This window comes from Gracilinanus agilis, chromosome 1 (assembly GCF_016433145.1).
Source record: "Gracilinanus agilis isolate LMUSP501 chromosome 1, AgileGrace, whole genome shotgun sequence".
NCBI lineage: Eukaryota > Metazoa > Chordata > Mammalia > Didelphimorphia > Didelphidae > Gracilinanus > Gracilinanus agilis.
This window is the reverse complement of record NC_058130.1, coordinates 332,572,676-332,594,803: the sequence shown is the minus strand read 5'-3', so window position 1 is coordinate 332,594,803 and position 22,128 is coordinate 332,572,676. Positions and strand designations below refer to the sequence as shown.

General features: G+C 38.0%; 1 protein-coding gene across 2 annotated transcripts; it reads left to right on the top strand.

Moving 5' to 3' along the window:
* The first annotated feature begins 1,136 nt into the window (after positions 1-1,136).
* Positions 1,137-17,648, top strand: ZCCHC9 (zinc finger CCHC-type containing 9). 2 transcript variants are annotated; one of them, XM_044657674.1, is made up of 6 exons: positions 1,137-1,384; positions 4,635-5,009; positions 10,614-10,764; positions 12,075-12,167; positions 13,505-13,573; positions 15,934-17,648. In XM_044657674.1, exons 2-6 carry the CDS (start codon positions 4,653-4,655, stop codon positions 16,050-16,052), a joined length of 789 nt encoding a protein of 262 aa, XP_044513609.1. In that variant the 5' UTR covers positions 1,137-1,384; positions 4,635-4,652; the 3' UTR covers positions 16,053-17,648. The 2 variants fall into 2 exon arrangements, with proteins under 2 accessions (XP_044513609.1, XP_044513608.1); XM_044657673.1 differs by lacking the exon at positions 1,137-1,384 and adding an exon at positions 1,591-1,698.
* Positions 17,649-22,128: the final 4,480 nt, after the last annotated feature.

Genomic DNA, 22,128 nt, shown 5'->3' with positions numbered 1-22,128 from the left:
TCATCCATTTCACCTAGATAATATAATTGGGCATCAGAGAAAGAAATGGCAAAGAGCTCCAGTATCTTGCCAAGAAAGACCCATAATAGGTCATGAAGAGTTGGACATAACTGAACAATTTGCACGACAACCACTGATTCAGGGAAACAGCTATTGTGGAAGAACCAGCCATGTCCACCAACTGTCAACCAACTACCATACACAGGACAGACAAGGCAGCCTATTTAAAGTCACAAACCATACTGAGAGCCTAGAGGCAGCATGTTCTGGGCAAGTCAAACCACCACCACCACCTTGACCACAATCTACCCATAGACCCTAACAGAACTCAGGACTCTGAACCTGAGTCTTTGGAATAGTATTGCTTCCTGCCCAGTGCTCTCAGCCATCATCCTGGGTAAAGCTCTGTCGAGATGCCACCTGGCAACTGCTCAGGTAGATAGATACTTAATCTACATTAAAGACATTCAGAAGAATGTCTTTAAATGAACCAGATACTTAAAAAAGTACATTAAATTTACAAAGGCAAAGGAAATTTAGAATGACTAAAGGTAAAAGTATTACAAAGGAAACAATGGAATTATCAAAATATTTATTTTAAAAATTCACAATTCTGCCCCCCCCCCCCAGGTAGCATATTGGATAGAGCCAGGCCTAGAGATGGGGGGCGGTGCGGGGTGAGGGTGACGTGTGGGGGTGTCCAGGGTCCAAATCTGGCCTCAGGCTGTGTCCTTGGGCAATCCCTTAATCATAATTGCCTCTAACCCTTACCCCTCTTGTATCCCTGAAGTAATACTTAGTATGATTCTAAGACAGAAGGTAATGCCTTTAAAAAAAAAAAATTGATTTCGGAACTAGTCATTTCTTCTCTTCCAACGCCACTCTGGCACTGCTCTTAACTTTGTATTTAAAGCAGAACTAAAAGGAACAGAAACTGGCCAAAAAAACAGCACTGATGCAAACTAGCTTATTCTCGCCATTAAGAACTGCCTGATTATCAGGCGCTTATTATGTACCCGATAAGATACTCCCTCTGCAGATACACTCCCTAGCGACAGCGTAATCTTTCATCTCATTGATTTGTACCCGCGACACCAAGCCAGAGACATGCGGCGAGAAGGAAAATGGAGGGAGGGGGGGGGGCAGGGAACCGCTAGCCCGGGAAAGGCACTTATCCTAAAGCTCCACCCATCAAGGTGCCAGCCCCGAGGCAAAACGCAACGCGACTCTAGGGGGCAGCAGTTGCAGGAAGTGACGGCGTGGCCATAGGAGCTTGGACTTCCTTTTCCGGGTGCTTCTTTAATGCTTTCTTTCGCTGTTTTCTCTCCCTCGCTCTCTGGCCCGGGGGCTTCGCTCCGTAGGAAGCACGTGCGTGTTGTTGCAGGTGAGGTGGGTTCCCGAGGGTCCCGAGGAGGAGTGGGGCGGAGGAGATTCGAGGCTCTTTCCGCCACAACCACTTCCCTTTCTACCACCCCGAACTTCCCCCCGCCTCACCCCATGCCTCCTGTTTCCCACAGGCCCCTGCGGGGCGGGCGCGAGGCCGGGAGCAAAATACGCGTGCCCCGCCCCCTTGGGGCGGAGGGCTGACGAGGCTCCCTGACTGAAGCCGCGGAAGTAGGGGCAGGAACTTTTTAGGTAGAGGGAGGGGTTTTAGTCTGTTTACGGGGTTCACCCATCACGGGGACCTTGGGCTGGCGGGTAAGTCTCTTTTCACATCTCACCGCCTCCGTTTTTCTCATCTGTTAAATGGTGAATTTTGACCAAGGGATGCCAGGGGCCTTTCGGGCTCCCAGTAAATCCCCGCGGAGGCAGTGGGGGTCTCCTGCCACCCGGACCCCAAGAATCGATTCGGTTCTGCCAAGAAAAGGAATCTCAAGAGACCCTCTTATCCCTTCATTTTAGGTTAAAGCGATTTGCCCAAGGTCACACCTTGTAAGTGACAGATGGGATTTGAATTCAGGGGTTTCCCACTACCTACAGAGCCCGTGAGCATGTGTACCCACTGCCTAACATTCATCTGGATTCTCGAAAAGAGCCCACTCGTCCTCACTTGCTTTTCTGTAAAATAGATGAGGTTTGGCCACATTTGCACGAAGTGCCTGTGGTTATTGTTGAACTCGCCAGTTGAGGATATTTGATGTTAAAAGACATTTACTATACCCAAATCTCATGATTCAGACCCTTGTTGAATGTTAATTGACCTTTAATCTTGGCAAGAAATTGTCAGACCTGGATATAGCACTTTGGTCACCTGAGAATGCAGTTACCTTTCTACAGAAAACTGGTAATGTTCCCCCAGGATATATATCACTGGAGTTTGCTGAATACCTTCTACTACATACTTTCCAATAACCGACTTATTTCATAAAACTCTTGATTGTTTGCCTTTGCTCTCTCCTCTCTGTTCCCCTTGTGTCATACCCTTCACACCTGATTATGTGCCCATATCGGTATAATTATCAGAAGAGGAAGACTTTCATTACCTTAAATGGATTCTCCAAGCAGAGATTTTTTAAAAATATATATCTTTTGAGATTGAGGCCCCCTTTTACCCAGATTGGAAGTGGCCTGATCCTTCCCATATTCCATCTTGGATCAGCTGGTTAACCCTCTTCCTTTATAACTCCTCCTCTCTAACCCTCACCACATCGATTCCAGACTTGGTATGAATACCCCTATTGACCTAGCCTACTGCTGCTCAGAACTCGTGTTCAAGAGACTCACCCCATCTTCCAACTCCCTGGCTGACTGTGACAGGGATTCTTAATCTTTTTTCTGCCATGCACCCGTTTGACAATGTTGAAGCCTAGGGATCATCCCTTCTCAAAATAATGTTTTTATTTTATTTTAAAAACCCTTGACTTCTCTTAGAATTGATACTAAGTAATCAGTTCCAAGACCAAAGTGTGGTAAAGGGCTGGGCAGTTGAGGTTAAGTGATTTACTCAGGGTCACACAAGTGTCTGTAGTCATATTTGAAAAGAATGTTTTTAAAATGCCTGTTTAAAAAATACTTAGGATTACAAAAGAAACCAAATTATCTTGAAATGGTTATCTACATATCTATTTAAAAGTCGAATTCTTGGATCCTAGGTTTGTTCTCTTGAGTATTCAAGAGAAACAACTGGAATTGCCTAAGATGAGAAGGCAAAAAGGAGGTTGGGTCTGTATTGCTATGGATTCTCCCTTTGATGAAGTCACAGTCCTTTAAAGATTTCAGAGCAGAAATAGATTATGTTTATATAGTGCTATGAGTTGCTGTTTTCATGGCCCATGTGTTTTATTTAGTAAGAATTGTGGTTTTAATGTGTTGTAGTGCCCAGAATGGAGGGCCATAGAAGAATAATTTATGAATATAGGATATGTCGAGGCATCATAAAGAGCTGACTTTGAATATAAAGATGTGGGTTCAAGTCTTACTTCTGACATTCTAGCTATGTGACCTATGGCAAGTCACTTAACTTAAAGGTCTTAAGACAGTAAATTGCAAAGTAGCCAACTTGCATTTGGAAGAGTTTACTCACATAGAAGTTCCCTATTTCAATAAAATCATAGATCTTCATAGATCTTATAGGGGTTGTGTGTTTAACTTGTCATAAGCTTTTGATCTTGAATAAGCAAATTCTTGGGTCAACAGGGGGGAATGATTTGTCAGCAGAGAGCAGATGATTTAAGAAAGGTTTTATTTACTCAGATTTATAGATTCACAGGGGAGATTTGCAGTAATGAACTTGAGATTAAAGGACAAGATCTCTGTACATAGTCAAGTCTGCCCTACAAACACATTGCCCTGAAATTTCAAATGACAGCAGACAACAAGAAAATGGGAGAAAGAGATGTGGGACTTAGACAAATTTCTAGAAAGAATGATTTATTGTTATGGCTTTTCTTTATTAAACAACTGGGGATCTTCCAAATCTGTGCTAGTAATTAAATAGACTTGTCATTATAGTATAGTGTATGTAGCCTTTTTTTGCAGAGGCTAAATTTGTATTGCAAACTTGTATCTATACGTTGCAATGCATATTTATATCTAAATTTATCCTATGAGTTTAAAAACTATAATTTTTTATTTTAATAATAATAATAAGAATATTAATGTTCTAGGACAGTGATGGGCAAACTTTTTTTTTTTTAAACCCTTACCTTCCGTCTTGGAGTCAATACTGTGTATTGGCTCCAAGGCAGAAGAGCAGTAAGGGTAGGCAATGGGGGTTAAGTGACTTTCCCGGCGTCACACAGCTGTGAAGTGTCTGAGGCCAGATTTGAACCTAGGACCTCCCGTCTCTAGGCCTGGCTCTCAATCCACTGAACTACCCAGCTGCCCCCAATGGGCAAACTTTAAAGAGGGGGCCAAAGGAAAGGAAATGCTCATCTGTCAGTCTGTTTCTAAGGCAGTTCTTTTGAAGTTTCATTGTATTGTATCCTACTAATGAGTATTTGTCACATTAGGAATAATGTTGTGCAGCCTGATAGAACATTTCAGGGGGCCTCATCTGGCCCACAGGCCATAGTTTGCCTATTACTGGTCTAGGAAATTGCACATAATGAAACAGTACAGAGTCTTTGGATCATTTTTTAAAGTGAAGATTGATCAACAATGTTATTTTGTTTTTTGCACATTTTAATTGGCAGGGTACCTCAGTTAAAACCATGACCAGGTGGGCACGAACTAACACAGCACATAACAAGAAAGCTTTGAAAGCAACATCATGGGAAGACATGAAGAAGGGATCTATGGAACAAGCAACCCCAAATCTACAAAAGCATAAACAGTTTCATTCCAGTGGTCTCTCCCTTAAGAATGATGTACCTCAATCAAAAAACAAAAAGAAAACATCTTATACCAATCAAGATGTAAATGGGTTCATGGAATATCTAAGACAGAATGGAAATGTGACTGCAGCGGGTAGCTCAGAAATAAGAGAAGAAATAGAAGTAGCTCTCAAAAAAGATAGTCGCAGAGAAGGAAGGAGGTTGAAAAGACAAAAAATAAAGAAAAATGCAAAGGTAGGAACATTCGTGTCTTTTAGTTCTTTTTACTTTTAGTTCTTACTTTTCTTTTAGTTCTTACTATCCATAACCTATTCTTATATATTCCATCTTTCATATATACATATATACTTAAATACTTTTGTGGATCCATGACTTCATTGGTCTGAATACTCCTTTTCCTGATCTAGGCCAGCATGTCTCTTGCTTCTTAGAAACTATAATTCTTGTTCCTTGTGTTTCTGTAATCTTTCATTCATAAATCATATGTTTATTAGCACTGAAAAATCTAATGTCAATATTTATTAGATTTACATATTACTTTTTCTCCAAATAGTTCAAGGTACTACTTGGAGGATACTTGTACAACTTAAGATTTTTTTAAAAAATGCTCTTTTAATTGTTGTTACAGTAAAGAATAGTTTCTAAATTATTTGGAATTGTTTTGCCACCAACAGAACTCCTTTTCCATGTATGATGTTGAAGAGGATGGGTTCTTCCCCTTGGAACACGTACCAGGGGGCAGCATAGTCCTGTGGAGCTTTCATACCAGCTCTGCAGTTAGGTTGTCTTCCGTGTTCTTCAGTTTTCCCATATGTTTTGTAAAACTATTTTCAATCAAAACAGTATTTTCTCATCATGACTTCTTGTTCAATACATACTTATAATTTAGACCTTCATTACAGCAGTCAGGATTTGATGCCAGATAAGTTTGACATTTCCTGCATTTCTTATTGTGGTAACTGGAAAGTGCTTAAAAATCCCAATATATAAATGAGAAAACTAAGGAACTGTGACAAGACACTGTAAGATGTCATATTAGTTACAGAGTTGGCATTAGAACTCTGTAGTAGACCTCTGCCATCTCCATGGCATTTATATACTTTATAGTATGTATATAAATGTTTTTATACATACATTTATATCAATTAAAAATCTTCTTATACATTATACTTTGAAAGGGAATTCTGCTAGTGGTACCATACTTATTTTTAAAGGACTTGGGAATAATTGTGGAATTATATCTGATACACTGTATATAAATGTACAAACAAACTTTCTTTTCACTCCTTCTTATTCTATAAATACTTATCACTTAGACTTGGATTGCAGTAGGTATCCAAAGAACCATACATTAAAATTAGGCTTTTATGCCAGTTATTAAACCTGCTATTTCTGTTACACTTTTTAAGGGTAGAGAGATTATATTTAGGCATCTTGTATAGCATACTAGGCAGGGTAATAAGAGTTCAAGTTTGAGAGTTCATTGGTATAATTTTGGTTAAAGTCTCTTTAACTTCCTGAACTTTGGTTTCTTCATCTGTAAAATGAAAGGGAAGGGACTTATATGATCATTAAGGTCTCTTCCTCCTCTAAGATTTTAGGGGTTCATGATGTTAGAAAGTTTTTTATAGCTGTGTAATATTAGAGGTGATACATAAGAAACTATTTCCCAAGTGAACAGATTTTTTTTTTTAAACCCTTGTACTTCAGTGTATTGTTTCATAGGTGGAAGAGTGGTAAGGGTGGGCAATGGGGGTCAAGTGACTTGCCCAGGGTCACACAGCTGGGAAGTGGCTGAGGCCGGGTTTGAATCTAGGACCTCCTGTCTCTAGGCCTGACTCTCACTCCACTGAGCTACCCAGCTGCCCCCAAGTGAACAGATTTGAGTAGAGAATTGCAAGCATTTCTATTAGGGTGATTAAAACCCATTTTAAAAATAAATTTTAAAAATCTAATTCGTATTACATTTTAAACTAAAATGCTTTTTTTTATTTAAAAGGATGTATAGTTTTAAAATAAAGCTTGAGCATATCATAAGCATTAGAGCTTAACATTTCATTAAACTTAAACCAACATACTTATATAAGCTTTTTTTTTTTTTTTAATAAATAGCACATGGCTTTCATCATCTATGTCCATGAATAACCTTAATATTTGGTAGTAGGGTCAATATTTCTATGCTGTAGAATTATGGGTATGCAAGCAATAGCCTGAAAAGCTAAATCCCACCAGCTACCTGTTTTTGTATGATTCAGGAGCTAAGATTGACTTATATTTTGAAATAAAGTTTCATAGTATACTTCACATAAAAATTATTCTTAATTCAGTGTACAAGAACAGGCATTTGGCATGATTTAGCCCTTGGGCAGTAGTTTGCTGACTATAGAAGATTCTTCTCTAACATTAAGTTTGATAAGTTTTAATGCTGAGAGTAAAGCCATTCAAGAAATTCATGTTTGCTGATGAAGTTTTAAAGGTCATGTCATCTAAGCACCTGTATTCATCAAGAATCTGAATATGTTGAAGTGACAATCTAGCTTTCAGCAGCAGCCATTTCTTTTGCAATTCTACAAAGGATTTTTTTTTCACTGATCTAATTCATTCTAAATTGAGAAGTCATTGGGGAGCTGAAATGTAAGAAAGCTCATCTTTTCCAGTTTGAATATGCAGGAAGAAGAAAATGAAGACTGAATTAGCTACATAATCCAAAGCAATTTTTGGTGTTCCTTTTATGCACTTGACTAAATTTTCATTTTGGATTAGACACTAGATTTCATTGGTATATAGTCAACCTCTAGTGAGAAAGAGTTTTCTATTGGTGAAGGACAGTATCTTTTCTACAGTTTAGTGTTCTTTCAGAGTAGCCAGAGGCACTAAAAGGTTAAATGGCTTGACTGGAGGCACATAGCTGGCAAGTGTTACAGCCTGGACCAGTGAGTAAACATTTTAAGTACCTACTTTGTGCCAGGAACTATGCTGAGCATTGATGGTAGAAAAAGAAGCAAAAAATAAGCCCTACCCTCAAGGAGCTTACAGTCTAATGAAGGAATCTTGATTGATTCTTTTTTTTTTTTTTTGGTTGTTTTTTTTTTTTAAACTCTTAATTTCTGTATATTGGCTCCTAGGTGGAAGGGTGGTAAGGGTGGGCAATGGGGGTCAAGTGACTTGCCCAGGGTCACACAGCTGGGAAAATTGATTCTTGATGATCAAGGTTTTCTTGATTCCAAGACAAGTTCTGTGTTCATTATACCCCTCTGCTTTTATTTTACTTTGACTTTTAATTCCACATTTATGTCTATAATAAAACAACTTAAGATGCATTTGCTAATTTAGAGATAAATAGAGCAATGAAGAAAATGCTGAACTTAAGTTATGGGTCTTGAATTCAATACCCAGCTTTGCTGCTTAATACCTTTGTGACTTTGGACAAATCAGTTAATCTTTCTGGAACTTTGTTGCCTCTTTTATAAAAATGAAGAGATTAGAATAATGGCCCTTTCTGCTTTAGAGCAGTGGTTCTATGAATCAGTGTATTGCTCTAGGTAAATAAACCCAATTTGAATATCTGAAATAAAATCTTTCTATTAGGAGTATGGAGAAAAAAGTATTTTTTTCTCTGTTCCATTGAGAAATATTTGCCTCCCAAGAAACCATCATTCTATGTTCCAAAATAGATATAAGATTAATTATATGAAATATAAAAATGAAATACTTTTAAAATGTACAACATATATCTTCTAAAAATGAAAACCTATGTCTATTTCTGAGTTGTGATGAGCATGTATTAAGGTTATATCATACTATAATAATATACTTTAAGGAAAAACATGATTAAATTAAGTCATCCTGACTAGTAATTTGAATCATAATTCAGTTTGATTTGATTTAAATCAAATCCATCTTAGTTAGATGAAAGTTGCAAATGTTGTGAATGCAGATTTTAAGAGCTATTATATATAGTACAGTGAATTCAGATTTCTTAACAACACTACCTCCATCAATGAATAATCTCTTTGTTTCATTAACTACAGCTTTTTGCAGGATCTTTTATGTCTTGGTCTCTGAGACTCATAGGCAAAAAGAACATTTTGAGAATTAAAATTTTACAAGTATTGTGAAAACCTTCAAAGGGGGCATTATGGCATATTTCTTTTTTCCCTTAATGCCTATTATGGCATTTTTCAATCTATAATAATAGTAGCTTTTTATGATTTATAAAGCTTTACTTGAATATCATCTGCTGTGATTCTTGCAGTATCACTGTGAGGCAGATAGTACACATGTCATTGTCCAGTCTTACATAGATGAGGAAACTAAGGCTCCAAGAGGGAAGTTGTCCAGGGTTATATCACTGGCCAGTGATAACATCAGTATTCAATGATTCATTCTTCTGAGTCAAAGTCAGATGATGTTCCAGTATACCATACTGCTTATTTTATCAAGTTGAGATTTATGAAGTAATGCAGGATTTATGCAAGATTTCTTGCATTTGCAATATTACCCTAGGCAATCCCAGCAGGTGCCAGTCCCAGGAGCTGACAGTTGAGCTGGGACTATATAAACCCCTGCAAACCCATCCTGGGGGTTTGGATTTCCTTGACCTTACCCAGACACCCAGCTACCCCTGACTTCCCCTTGGGGACCTCAGGAGGTTGAAGGGAGGTTGAAGAGAGGTTCGGGTGTGGAACATGGACAGGAATTTTAGCTTAGAGTAGCCTACCTTAGACACCCCAAATCAACTTAACAACTATATCTGTTTAGCTGGTGGATCAAACAACATCAGGGCCATGTCAGATTATCTCTGGCTGAGGGCTAGTTCCCTCAGCCTGACCTTACCTTCTAGGTCCATTGCCAACACTTGCCAGTCGCCCCTAGCAACAGCTTCTCAAGACCCTATTCCCTCTTGCCTCAGTTTTCCCCTTCATATTAAAATAAAACCCTTAGCCTGAATCTGAGAGTTCCTGTAGTTATTATATCATCACCTTAGGCTAAAGGGACTGAGGAGAGGAGAGAATATCAATTAGTTGAATTTAAAGGAAGTAGCGGACCAAGCCTCCATTGTATCCAGGAAGTGTGGGCTCCACTTCCTATTGAGTTCTGCTTTTACCCAAGCAGAAGGCAGTTACTCCAGCTGGAAAGAGCCCCTCACTCATCACCTTAAAGGAGCCTATAGCTAGCAGTGGAGATTGACTGGGCACCACAGCTCAGGCTACACATCATTGATAGCTCCAAATCTCCTGCTACTGTAGTGACAGGCTCCCAGGCCGCTGGTGACTCACTTCTACCACCAGCTCCATATTATTAGCTACATTTATTCACTTATTACAATGCAAAAGAAGTTAGATAATAAATCAGAAATGAGAGTTGACAAGTTTTTAAAGTATCATTGACAGCAAAGAATGCTGCCATTTGGTTAAATTAATATTGATTTTTAAAAATTTCTTTTGTTACATTTTGAGTTCTGAGTTGTATTCCCTCCCTTCCCACATTAGAGAAGAGCCAACATTTGATATAGATATATTTGTGAAACTGTACAATACATCCTTCAGATATCTGTTCTTTCTCTGGAGTTTGGTAACATTTTCATTCATGTCTTTTGTAGTTGATTTGAATGATCATGCTACTCAAAATAGCTTAGTCATTCTGTAACTCAATGATATTCCTGTTACTTTATCAACATTCTTTTGATTCTGTTTGTTTACTCTGCATTATTTGATGCAGGTCTTCCCATGCTTTTCTAAAAGCAACCTGTTCATCATTTCTTACAGGACAATAGAATGCCATCACTTGGTGTTGATTCTGACAATTTAAGAATTTAATGTGTCTTCATCTTTCCAGGTTTGTTACCATTGCAGAAAACAAGGCCATGGAGTGGCTGACTGCCCCGCAGTTCTTGAGAGTCAAGATATGGGCACTGGAATCTGTTACCGATGTGGTTCTACTGAACATGAAATAACCAAATGCAAAGCCAAAGTAGACCCAGCTATGGGTATGTCTTTTCACATATATTTTTTTTTAATTAGGAAAAAAGTTAGGGACCAGACAAGGGAGTGTATGGCCCTATTACTAGGGGAGTTTGAGGTAATTAGATCAATTTGAGTTGAGCTGCAGTAGGGCTGAAGCCAATCAAGTGCCCACAATAAGTCTAGGACCAATATGATGAGCCTTCAGCAAAGGGCAGCTACGGTGCTGCTTAGGGAGTCTGGATTAGAAATGGAGTGGTCAAAGCATTTGGTGAGTACAAGGCTTCCATGCTGATCTGCTATGAGTTTGGACTTATGAGCAACTACTATATTTTCAACCTGAATAAAATAATGAGACCAGTCTCACATAAGGGGTAGAAGAAAAAACAGAAGTTTACATACTAGATTTTTGATACTAGAAATTTAATTCTTACCATGTACTTTGAAGAGATGATTATTATTAGCTGGGCATGTTGGTGCATGCTTATGATCTCTGTTCTCAGGAAGGGTGGATTACTGGGAACTTCTGGCTTCAGTGGGCTAGGACCAGTCAAATGTCGACTCTTAAGTCCTTCACCCAAGACCTGTACCAATATGGTGAGCCCCTAGGAATGGAACTGTGCAAGCAAGCTGCTTAGGAAGGGGCAAATCAGATCAGGTTAGAGATGGATGGAGCAGGTCAGTGCTCTTGAATCAGTAACTCTTGAATTTCTAGCCTGAGTAAGGTGGAGAGAACCAGTGTCTTCTCAAGCCATCCCAAAAAGTAATTATTCAAAACAGGTGATAGACTAATCAGTCAAATAAAATCACACATCTTTAGACATGGCCAATATAGGAATTAGTTCTGCTTTGACTGTTTAATTGTTATAATAATTTTCTTTTTTCTTTTTTCAGGTGGGGAGGGGGAGGTAGGGAGGAAGAAAAAATATGCTTGATAATTTTTTTAAAACTTTAATATAATTATTTTTTATTTTTTTATTTTTTTAGCCCTTGTACTTCGGTGTATTGTCTCATAGGTGGAAGATTGGTAAGGGTGGGCAATGGGGGTCAAGTGACTTGCCCAAGGTCACACAGCTGGGAAGTGGCTGAGGCCGGGTTTGAACCTAGGACCTCCTGTCTCTAGGCCTGACTCTCACTCCACTGAGCTACCCAGCTGCCCCTAATATAATTATTTTTTAGCATGGGTTACTTGATAATTTTGTTACGAATGTCCTAAATGAACAAAGCATAGAAACATGGAAACAAAATTCCATGCAGAATACCTTTAAATAATGCTAGGTAATTTATCATGTGCATTTGCCAACATGAATAAGATAAGAAATCTTGATCTTTACAGGAGAATTTCCTTTTGCAAAATGTTTCATTTGTGGAGAGATGGGACACCTATCTAGATCTTGTCCTGATAATCCTAAAGGACTTTATGCTGAAGGTGAGGACTGTTTTTGGACATGAAATAAGATGAATGTTAATAAAAAGTTGGAATATAACCTTCCTTTTCCTAATAAAAAGTTGGAATATAACATTTTAGTGGTTTGGAAATCTGTGGAAAATTAGCCCTTTTCTGTAATATGTTTTATAAGCAAGAAACAGTAATATTCCTTTCTATATTAATAAATTCTATGCAAAGCAACCAGCATATATATCAACCTTTTTTTGTATACTTTGACATAATCTGTGACAAATAATATAGATTTTTACTTTTCAGTGGAGTAATACACTGTAAAATCAAACTGCATCTGTCAACTAATGTTAGATTTTTTTCCCTATAAGTGTATTCTTGTGCTTTGATGTACACAAATCCTTCACCTCTTAAAAGTAGACAGTTTTTTCTTTTTTGCTTACATAAATGTTTGGTTTTTGATGGTGATTTTAGCCAAGCTGAGATAAAGCATATATCTTGTGGAAAATGTGTGAAACACATTTTTTAGTCTTAGAAGGATTTGATTTATCAGTGTTTTTTCATTTTAATTTTTGTAAATAATATTGTTTTTCTGAATGGTTTTGTAATTGACTCATATTCATGCTTTTAATTACTCATAATTAAACCACTTCATCATATCTTTCAATAATGGAGGTGAAATCTGAGATGGTTAAAATTTTACTCTCTTAGTTACTGCTCCATAAAAGAAGTCTACAAATACAGGACCACTGTTTCTGAGAAACATATGATGAATAACTCTCCTTATCCTCTGGGTTCCATTTGGTCTCTCTACCAACTAGGTATTGAGTGTTCCTTGACTTCTATATCTTCTTCCATAATTTCTAATCAAAAGTGAGAGTGGTTGTAGATGAGTGAAGGAGTTTTTCTCTTCCCTTTAAAAGGCCAGATTTGCAAGGCTTCACAGAAAATCCCAGAAAACAGTTAATGAAACATAACTCCCCATGCAGGGCAGAGAGGACAGGGACTACCAGAACAGAACATTATACTTGCTGTCAAAGTTAAGAATGTTTTTGCAGAATTGTCGCTAGGGAGAGTTGAGTTTGTGTGTGTGTGTGTGTAGGGGGTGTTTGAAAGAATCCCTATAAAGAAATCATCAAACCATTTTATTTATATATGTGTGTATATACACATACACATATATGTATATATACTTATGTTATATGTACATATTTGGGCATATATACACATGTATGACTATATACAACAGACACTCATAGCTCTTTTGATACAATCAACTTGTGAGGTAGATAGGGGCACAATGCTTTGTAAAGTTAGTAGTGTTATCCAGAGGTAAAATAAATTGAATATTTTTGTTCTTTCAACAGGTGGCGGTTGTAGACTTTGTGGTTCTGTAGAACATTTTAAGAAAGATTGCCCTGAAAACCAGAATTCAGGTGAGATCTCCTTTAAAGTTTTCTATTTCTTTGGTTATTGTTCAGTCATTTTACAGTGGTATCCAGCTCTTTGTGACTCCATTTGAGGTTTTCTTGGCAAATATATGGGAGTAGTTTGCCATTTCTTCTCCTACTCATTTGACAGTTGAAGAAACTGAGGCAAACATGGTTAAATGACTTGCCCAAAGACATACAGCTAGTAAGTGGCTGAGGTTAGATTTAACTTATGAAGATGAGCCTTCCTGACTCCAGACCCAGCATTCTATTCTCTGTGCCACATAGCCACCCCTGTTTTCTTTAATGTTTTCTGTTATTGATAGTTTATACTCATAAACAATCAGAATTTAAATGACATCATAATTTCTTATAGTCGTGTCAATCTCTTAAAATATATCTTATCATGAATCTTTCCATTACTATAGTTGCTATTATTGTATGTGTATATAAGTGCCTATTGAACTAATTAATTAACTAGCTTTTTTTCTTTGCCTCAGATGGAGAATGGGGTATAACTAAGCAAATAAAATTGAATTGAGCTTTTTTAATAGGAACTTTACCTTGAAATATGAAGAAAAGTTTAAAGTTTTATGCTATAAATATCCATTTCCCTTGACTTTTCTCTCATTTTATTGAGTTGAGGTGCTTAGCAGAAGTCTTTTGAAGATCAAAGACCTAGGACTACATATATGTATTATATATATAGTAAACACTCTTTTGACCCACACAGTCATAGAAAGGGATATTCTGATTAATAATTAACTTTTTTTGTGGGGGGGGAGTAGTTCAGAAGGTATTTCAGAAGCTCTGCCAGTTTATAGATGTTTCTAATGAATAGAATCACAAGTGAACCATCTTTTACCATATTTTGCCAATCATGCTGATTTCTCATAGATTTTTAGTTTTCCTCACACTAATTTTGACACTAAATGGTTACCTGAAGACAGGGCTAGCTGGTCTGAAAGTTACAAAACACTTGATTACAAATATCAGTGGAGAATCGAGATTATTGAAATTCCCATGTGAGTTAAAATCCTTATTTTAGCAAAGAATTTTCTCTCCCCTTTATCAGAGCCTAAAATGTTGACAGATGTTTTGACATGGCTGTGAAGTCTTTATTTGGTCATCCTTTGGTAGAGATAATTAGAAACCCCCCACCTCCCCACCCCCCATGTTTTATTATGATGAAGAAAAGGACAAGTGAGGTACCTGCCTAATCATAGTGATAAATTAAGCAATTATTAATTAAACCTTGAATAGTTTACCACTTGTACTTGAGGATTTTAAAGAATTTTCATTAAATGTATTCCCAGGCACCTAAAACTTAAAATTTTTGGCATTACTTAAGGTGAAGTACTGATTCCCTAAGAAAGAGTAAAAAAAATCCAAGAGGAAAAATCAGAGTTTCTGAGATTGAGGTGTTTTCTGTAAACCTGAAAGCAGATGCTTTGGATAAGTAATTTGCAGAAATAGTATGAATATTCTTTAAATACTAAAGATTTTGTTCACATATATTATTTGGCCAATGATTGTCTTATTAGTTATAAGCCTAGACCTTGTCAGTCATGAAAACCAGTAAGTGCTAGCTGTGACAAAAATTTTATGAAAGGCACTGGACTCTTAATAAAAGGGTTTACATGGATGCTGCATGTGCAGGGAAGTGGATCAGCATCGCCACAGCCTAGACATTCTTTTTGTGGTCAAAGTATAGGTTCCATCCAGTATCCCTTCAGAAGGTTTTGGGAATATCAAATATTAAACAAAAGACTATGGTTTTAAAAAAACTCCAAAACCTAAATATGCCTGTTAGTCCTTTAGCACTCCCTAAAACACATTTAATCTTCACAGCCTGGGTGCCTCTTCACAGTTGAGTCTGGAGGAAATCGAGGCTCTACTACATCTTCAACAGAGAGATTAAAATGATGAAGTGGAATGTGAATTCTCCCTCCTGGGAGGATCACCACTTCCAGAATGACAGGAATGACAAGCAGATGGTGTATAATTTCACAGGTGGAATCTTGTGCATTTAAAACTGATGCTTCATAAGCCTTGCTGTTTACAGACTCTTGGAATTCATTGACTCACTAATGATGAACTCTGGGAAAGAAAGAAAGAGCCTTCTCATCAATTTGTGCAATGCAAAGTAGTTGCTGCATTTCCCTAATTGGGAAGAGAAATTGCCCGTGGTACTCTGAAATCAAGAGTTATAATCAATTACAGAAATGCACACTTTCCTTTAGCAATGAAGTCTTCCCGCCTTGTGATTATTCATGTCAAAGCTAGTTACTAAGTCTGTGAAGCTCCCAATAACTGTTTTCATTGTTCATTTTTCCTGATTTTTTTCTTTTTTCCTTCTTTTACAGATCACATGGTCACAGTTGGCCGTTGGGCTGAGGGGATGAGTGCAGATTATGAAGAAATTTTAGAGGCTCCCAAACCACAGAAACCCAAAACAGCAGTAGCCAAGGTTGTTAATTTTTGATAGCAGACAGATACCACCTTATAGTATGTTATAATTTGAACTGGGACTACCCTTCAGTGTTAGAATTGAGTTCAACACAAAAGGAAACAGTTCCTGAACATATACTGCAAGTGGAAATTTGATCACCTAAAAGCATTATAAACAATATGAGTGTTGTTAAAATTCCTTTTCTGGAGTTTTGTGCACTGAAGAGGCATACCACCAGCATGAAACATTTAAAAAACAAGCATTTGGTGCTTAAATTGGAATTTCTGGGGGAAACCTAGTTCTTAACAAAACAGCACCTGCAAATGATTTCAATTGATAAGAATCTTGTTTTCTTAAAAATAAATGAAAAATAATGAAATAATTTGAAGTCAGGAAATTAGATCTGCTTATGGAGGTGAGCTTTTTATATTTTTTCATAAAAGTTATATTTTTAAATGTAATTTATTTTACTACAGTGGTATTTTAAGAGCTTGAGTTTTTCTACTCTTAAAATGTATTCTGTTTTTGAATATTTTATAAAAATTACTTTTCCTGTCATGACTCTTATTTCCTAAAAATTTCAATTTGCTCCTCTTTTTTTTTTGTCCATGTCATTACATTTTTATATTTTTGGAAACAAAGTCCCTCATAAAAATGGAAAATTGATCTGTGCCTTTTGGAAAAGGAGAAGAGAATATTGGGCTTGCCTCTACTTTGGTTTTGCTAAAGATACAGAATTATAATTAAGTTAAACAGAACTGAAGTCTACCAGCACCTGTCTCCCCCTTGCCCCTTGTCCTTGATTTTGGCAAGAGAAATTCTAGCAAAGGGCCAGGTGGATATTTTTTTGTTGCATAGAGCATATGGAGTCTAAAACTCAGCAATGTGATCATGTATTTAGATGAGTCCGAGTGAGATACAAGCAGCACCATAATGGAGTTAGAGAACACTAATCAGGGAGACATTAGATCCTTTGTTTTATTTGATGAATACATGCATACTTAATACATACATTTCACAAGACATAACTCTGCTATTGTACTGTATAATAGAGTGACTCGGGTGTATTGTGTATTTCATTTGAGATTTTTACCTGATTGGATACATTTATAACTAAAGGAAACAGCTGTGATTAGTTACTGCAGCTTTGCTAGCAAAATATTTACCAAATAAGAAAAGAGATACTTTTCACTGTTGTCATGTCTGGGGAACTGAACAATGTTGTTGTTTTTTAACAGGCTTCACTGTTTTCTTTCTTTAGTGAAATGAAAACATGAGGACAGCAAATAGAACTCAATATTCTCAGGGCTTAAAGAATTGGATATATATATATATATATATATAATCTGATGAAACTGAACTAGAATAGGAACAGCCACCCTTGGAAACTAAATACTCATTTGCTTTACCTGCCATAGAAAGAGCAGAATTACTCTTATGTCGCCTGAAACTGTATGAAACTGCCCCTCCAGCTCCCTGTAGTTCTCTTCAGTCCTCAGGGTAGCATCTCCTCTTCTATTCTGGTGGCCCCTTCCTCTACATTTTAAAGTAATCTTGACCCTCACTTGTAAAATAATCAAATCTACTTTGCTGATGCCAGATATCTCATTTTAAAATGACAAACCTCAATAAAAAAATGACTATTCTTAGGAATTCTGACAGATCATGAATAATGCGTCTCTCATGAAAGGAACTGTAGGTGAATGATAAAAGGCCTGGTGTCTCTCCTGTGCTAAGTGTGCTTAGCCCAGGCCTCCTGAAGAAAAGGACAAAGCATTTAGCATGTGTTTCTTTCTCATAGTGAAGGATTCAATTCATCAGATAAAGATTTCTTTCTGTGTGTTGACTTGTATGTGGTGTGAAGGCACCAAATCTTAGCTTTAGAATTAAAATACTTCACACATTTATTAAGTGCCTTGTCTATGCAAAGCACAATTCAGTAGGAAGGAGAATACAAGTGATTAAATACTAGTCCTCAACTTTGGTACTTACAATTGAATAAGACAGACATCCAATAAGAAAACTATAGATCAGAGAGTATGACTTATTAACAACAGGCCACATTTTTGGAGCTCTTATTGCTATTGACTTGCTCAGGGTCACCCAGTTAGAGGCAGAGTCAGGTCTAAAGCCAGGTCTTTATGTCTGATGATAACCTATACCCAGTTTTCTATAGTTTTTGTGTTACTAGTATAGGTATTTCTATGGACACAGATCAAAATCTCCTTTGCTTTAGGCTCTTGGTGAGCCTGGAAAAAAAATTAATTGCCTTGTGTATGGCCAACTCTGGTGATGGATGAGCCTCAGATTGAATGTCTGCTTTCTAAGAACCAACCTTTCCAGCTTGTGGAACATGCCAGGGCTAGGACTTTACTGGCAAAGCTTTGGAGAACTGAAGGGTATGGGAAGGACTTGAGTGGAACCTACCTCACTACTTCAGTAGGAAATACCTGTACCCTATAAAAACCCACCCCCTCCCCACTTCAAATGCTGAGATGATAACTTACTTTGGTATTACCCAAACAAAATATTCAAATGGTTAAAATAAATTTATCCTTTTACTTGTTATAAGGGCCAAGGATTAGCCTGAAGGACCGGGTAAATGACCCAGGTCTAGGTAAGAAATGGCAAGGGTCGAAGGTACAATAATAATAGTTCACATTTATGTAATACTTTTAAGATACTCATTTTATCCTTACATTTCCATGCCCTAGTAGGCTACACATAATATCCGTATTTTACAGATTTGGAAGCAAATTTTCTTGAGGTCCCACAACTAGTAAGTGACAGAGGTAGAATTTGTATGAGATAAAAATGATGGCAAGTGCCCCACTCACTCAAACAAAACCTGGAATCAGAAGGTAGGAGTAAAAAGAGGTAGTTATTTATTTCCTTCATGAAAGAGAGCACTTCGGTGATGGGGTAAGAAGTGCTGACTCACTAGGCAGCAAACAAACAATATGTATAAGTTCCCAATTCAAGGTTCCTCTGTCCCCCTCCCCTGTCAATCATTCCCTCCATTCTCCCCCCATGGCCCTGACCTACAGTCCAAAACATCTGTGACCGGGTTGTAGATTCTTTGAACCCAGCTCAGGTGAGGTATGGGGAGCAACCAAGTTATTCATTGCCTTTTCTGTCTTTCATCAGTCTCCCTCCTAAGCTTGTCCCAGAGTCCTCAATCAACAAAAGGTAACAAACTAGCCTTTGTAAACTGAATGCTCATCCTGAGAATAGCACATTTAATTCTATCTCACACAATCTGAATCCAAATCCAGAATTCATATGTCCAGTTTGATAGCATAACTGGCGGGAATCAGTAAGGCTTGCATTCCTATTCTCATACTTCCCCAAACCTTATTTAGAGAATGTGCCAGGATTGTTAACACAATTAAGAAAGACAAGTGACCAGCTGAAAAGTTTTCATAAGGGGAGAGAGGGACAGCTCCCTTGTAACAATTAAAAGGGGCATTGGCAAAGCACACTTAGAGGAATTTCCACCCTGAGAACCTCATCCTCACGTTGGTGACCACCTCCTGGGAACACTTTCAGGAGTGTCTGTGGCCATTTCTACAACCTCTCAGGTAATTTGCCCATCCACTGAAAATAAGAGACTTTCCTTTACCCTTCCCTACCCCATTCCCCTCCCTAATTTTAGGGCCTAGAACACTGATTAAATAAACACTTTCATTTCTAGGTGGGGTGTGCCAATTTCTCTTCAGTGGTCCTACCCACCATCTCAATAAATTTTTTGACCAAAGTACCAATTTTTGGCCACCATGCCCCAAAGTATGTGGTCTCCCTCTGCAACAATCAGTAAATAGTAAGCACCTACTTTGTGCTAAATTCTAGGGATACAAAAAGTCAAAAGATAGGCCCCGCCCTCAAAAGCTTACAGTCTAATGAAGGAGACAACATTCAAACAAAATGTATACCAAGCAAGCTATGTGAAGGATAAATAGGAAATTATTACCAAAGGGAAGCCGCTGGGATTAAGAGACTGAGAAAGACTTCTAGCAGGTGATTTGTTTGATTCAATTGGGATTTAAAGGAAACCAGGGAGGTTAGTAGTCAGGGCAGAGGAGGGAGAGCATTCCAGGTCTGGAAGACAGCCAAAGAAAATGCCTGGAGCTAAGAGGTGGGCTGTCTTGTTTGTAGAACAACCAGAAGGCTACTGTCCCTGGATTGAAGAGTACATGTCAGGGAATAATGTAAAAGAAGACCAGAGTAGGCTAAGTTGTAAAGGGTTTTGAATGCCAAAAAGAGCATTTTGACATTTCATCTTCGAAGTGATAGGGAGCTACTGGAGTTTATTGAGTTAGAGGAGTGGCATGGTCAGACCTGTGTTTTAGGAAAATCACTTTGGTAGCTAAAGAGTGGATGGATTGGAGTGGGGGGGGGGGGAGGTCCCTCAGAGGCAGGCAGACCCACCAGTGGCTGTTGGCAATAGTCGTAGTGTGAGGCGATGAGGGTCTTTCCCAGAGTGGTGACAGGGTCAGAGGAGAGAAGGGAGTTTGTCCCAGAGATGCTGCAAAGATGGAATTGATAGGCATTGGAAGCAGCTTCGAGTATAGCCTTTGCTTTTGTAGATATATTTCCATTGCTTAGCACTCCTAGTGTTTTATTCATTCATTCATAGGCAAAGGCTGGTGAGGAAAGTTGGACTGTATGTATATATGTATGTGTATATTTTCAGAAGTATACCAGTTGTTCAGTTATTCCAGTCATGTCTGACTCTTCTTGACCCCATTTAAGGTTTTCTTGGCAAAAATATTAGCTTATTTTACAGATGAGGAAACAGGGAAACAGAGGGAAGTGACTTGTCTAGGGTCACACAAGGGTCTGAAGCTGGACTTAAATTTAGATCTCCCTGACCCTGACTCCAGGCCCGACCCTCTATTCACACCAGTTGCCCCAATATACCATTAAGATTTTCCAAATTTATTATGAGTTTATGGACGACAATCTAATAGATTAGACTAAAAGAAAAGAATAAAATTTAAAATAAAAGAATAAAAAAAGATTGATAAGTAAACAGAAAGTTAAGTGAAGGAATAAAAAAGAAAAGACTTATGAAAAAACCAGAGAGTATTCTGGAGAAGGGAAAGATCAACAATGCCAGATACTGCAGAGAGCTTCAGAAGGATTGAGACAGAGAAAAGGTCTTCAAGATTTAACAAGAGAGCACTAGTAATCCTTGGAGAGAGTCTTTTCAGTTGAGTGAGATTTGAGAGAGGAACAATGAGAATTGGTTTTTTGTTTTTTGTTTTTTTTTTTTAAACCCTTGTACTTCGGTGTATTGTCTCATAGGTGGAAGATTGGTAAGGGTGGGCAATGGGGGTCAAGTGACTTGCCCAGGGTCACACAGCTAGGAAGTGGCTGAGGCTGGGTTTGAACCTAGGACCTCCTGTCTCTAGGCCTGACTCTCACTCCACTGAGCTACCCAGCTGCCCCTGTTGTTTTTTTTTTAAGAAAATTTTTCCATGGTTACATGCTTCATGCTCTTACTCTCCCCTCCACTCCCACCCCCTGTAGCCGATGCGCATTTCCACTGGTTTTAAAATGTGTCATCCATAAAGACTTATTTCCATATTATTGATAGTTGCATCAGTGTGGTCGTTTAGAGTCTGCATCCCCAATCATGTCCGCATCAACCCATGTGTTCAAGTGGTTGTTTTTCTTCTGTGTTTCCACTCCTGTAGTTCTTTCCTTTTCCATAAATCCATAAATCTCAGAATTGTCTTGGATCATTGCATTGCTGCTAGTAGAGAAGTCCATTACATTCGGTTTTACCACAGTGTGTCAGTCTCTGTGTATAATGTTCTCCTGGTTCTGCTCCTTTCACTTTGCATCAGTTCCTGGAGGTCATTCCAGTTCACATGGAATTCCTCCAATTTATTATTATTTTGAGCACAATAGTATTCTATCACCAGCAGATGCCACAATTTGTTCAGCCATTCCCCAATTGAAGGGAAAACTTGTTTTCCAGTTTTTTTGCCACCACAAAGAGCGCAGCTCTAAATATTTTTGTACTAGTCTTTTCCCCTATGATCCTTTGGGGTACAAACCCAGTAATGGTATGGCTGGATCAAAGGGCAGGCAGTCTTTTAGT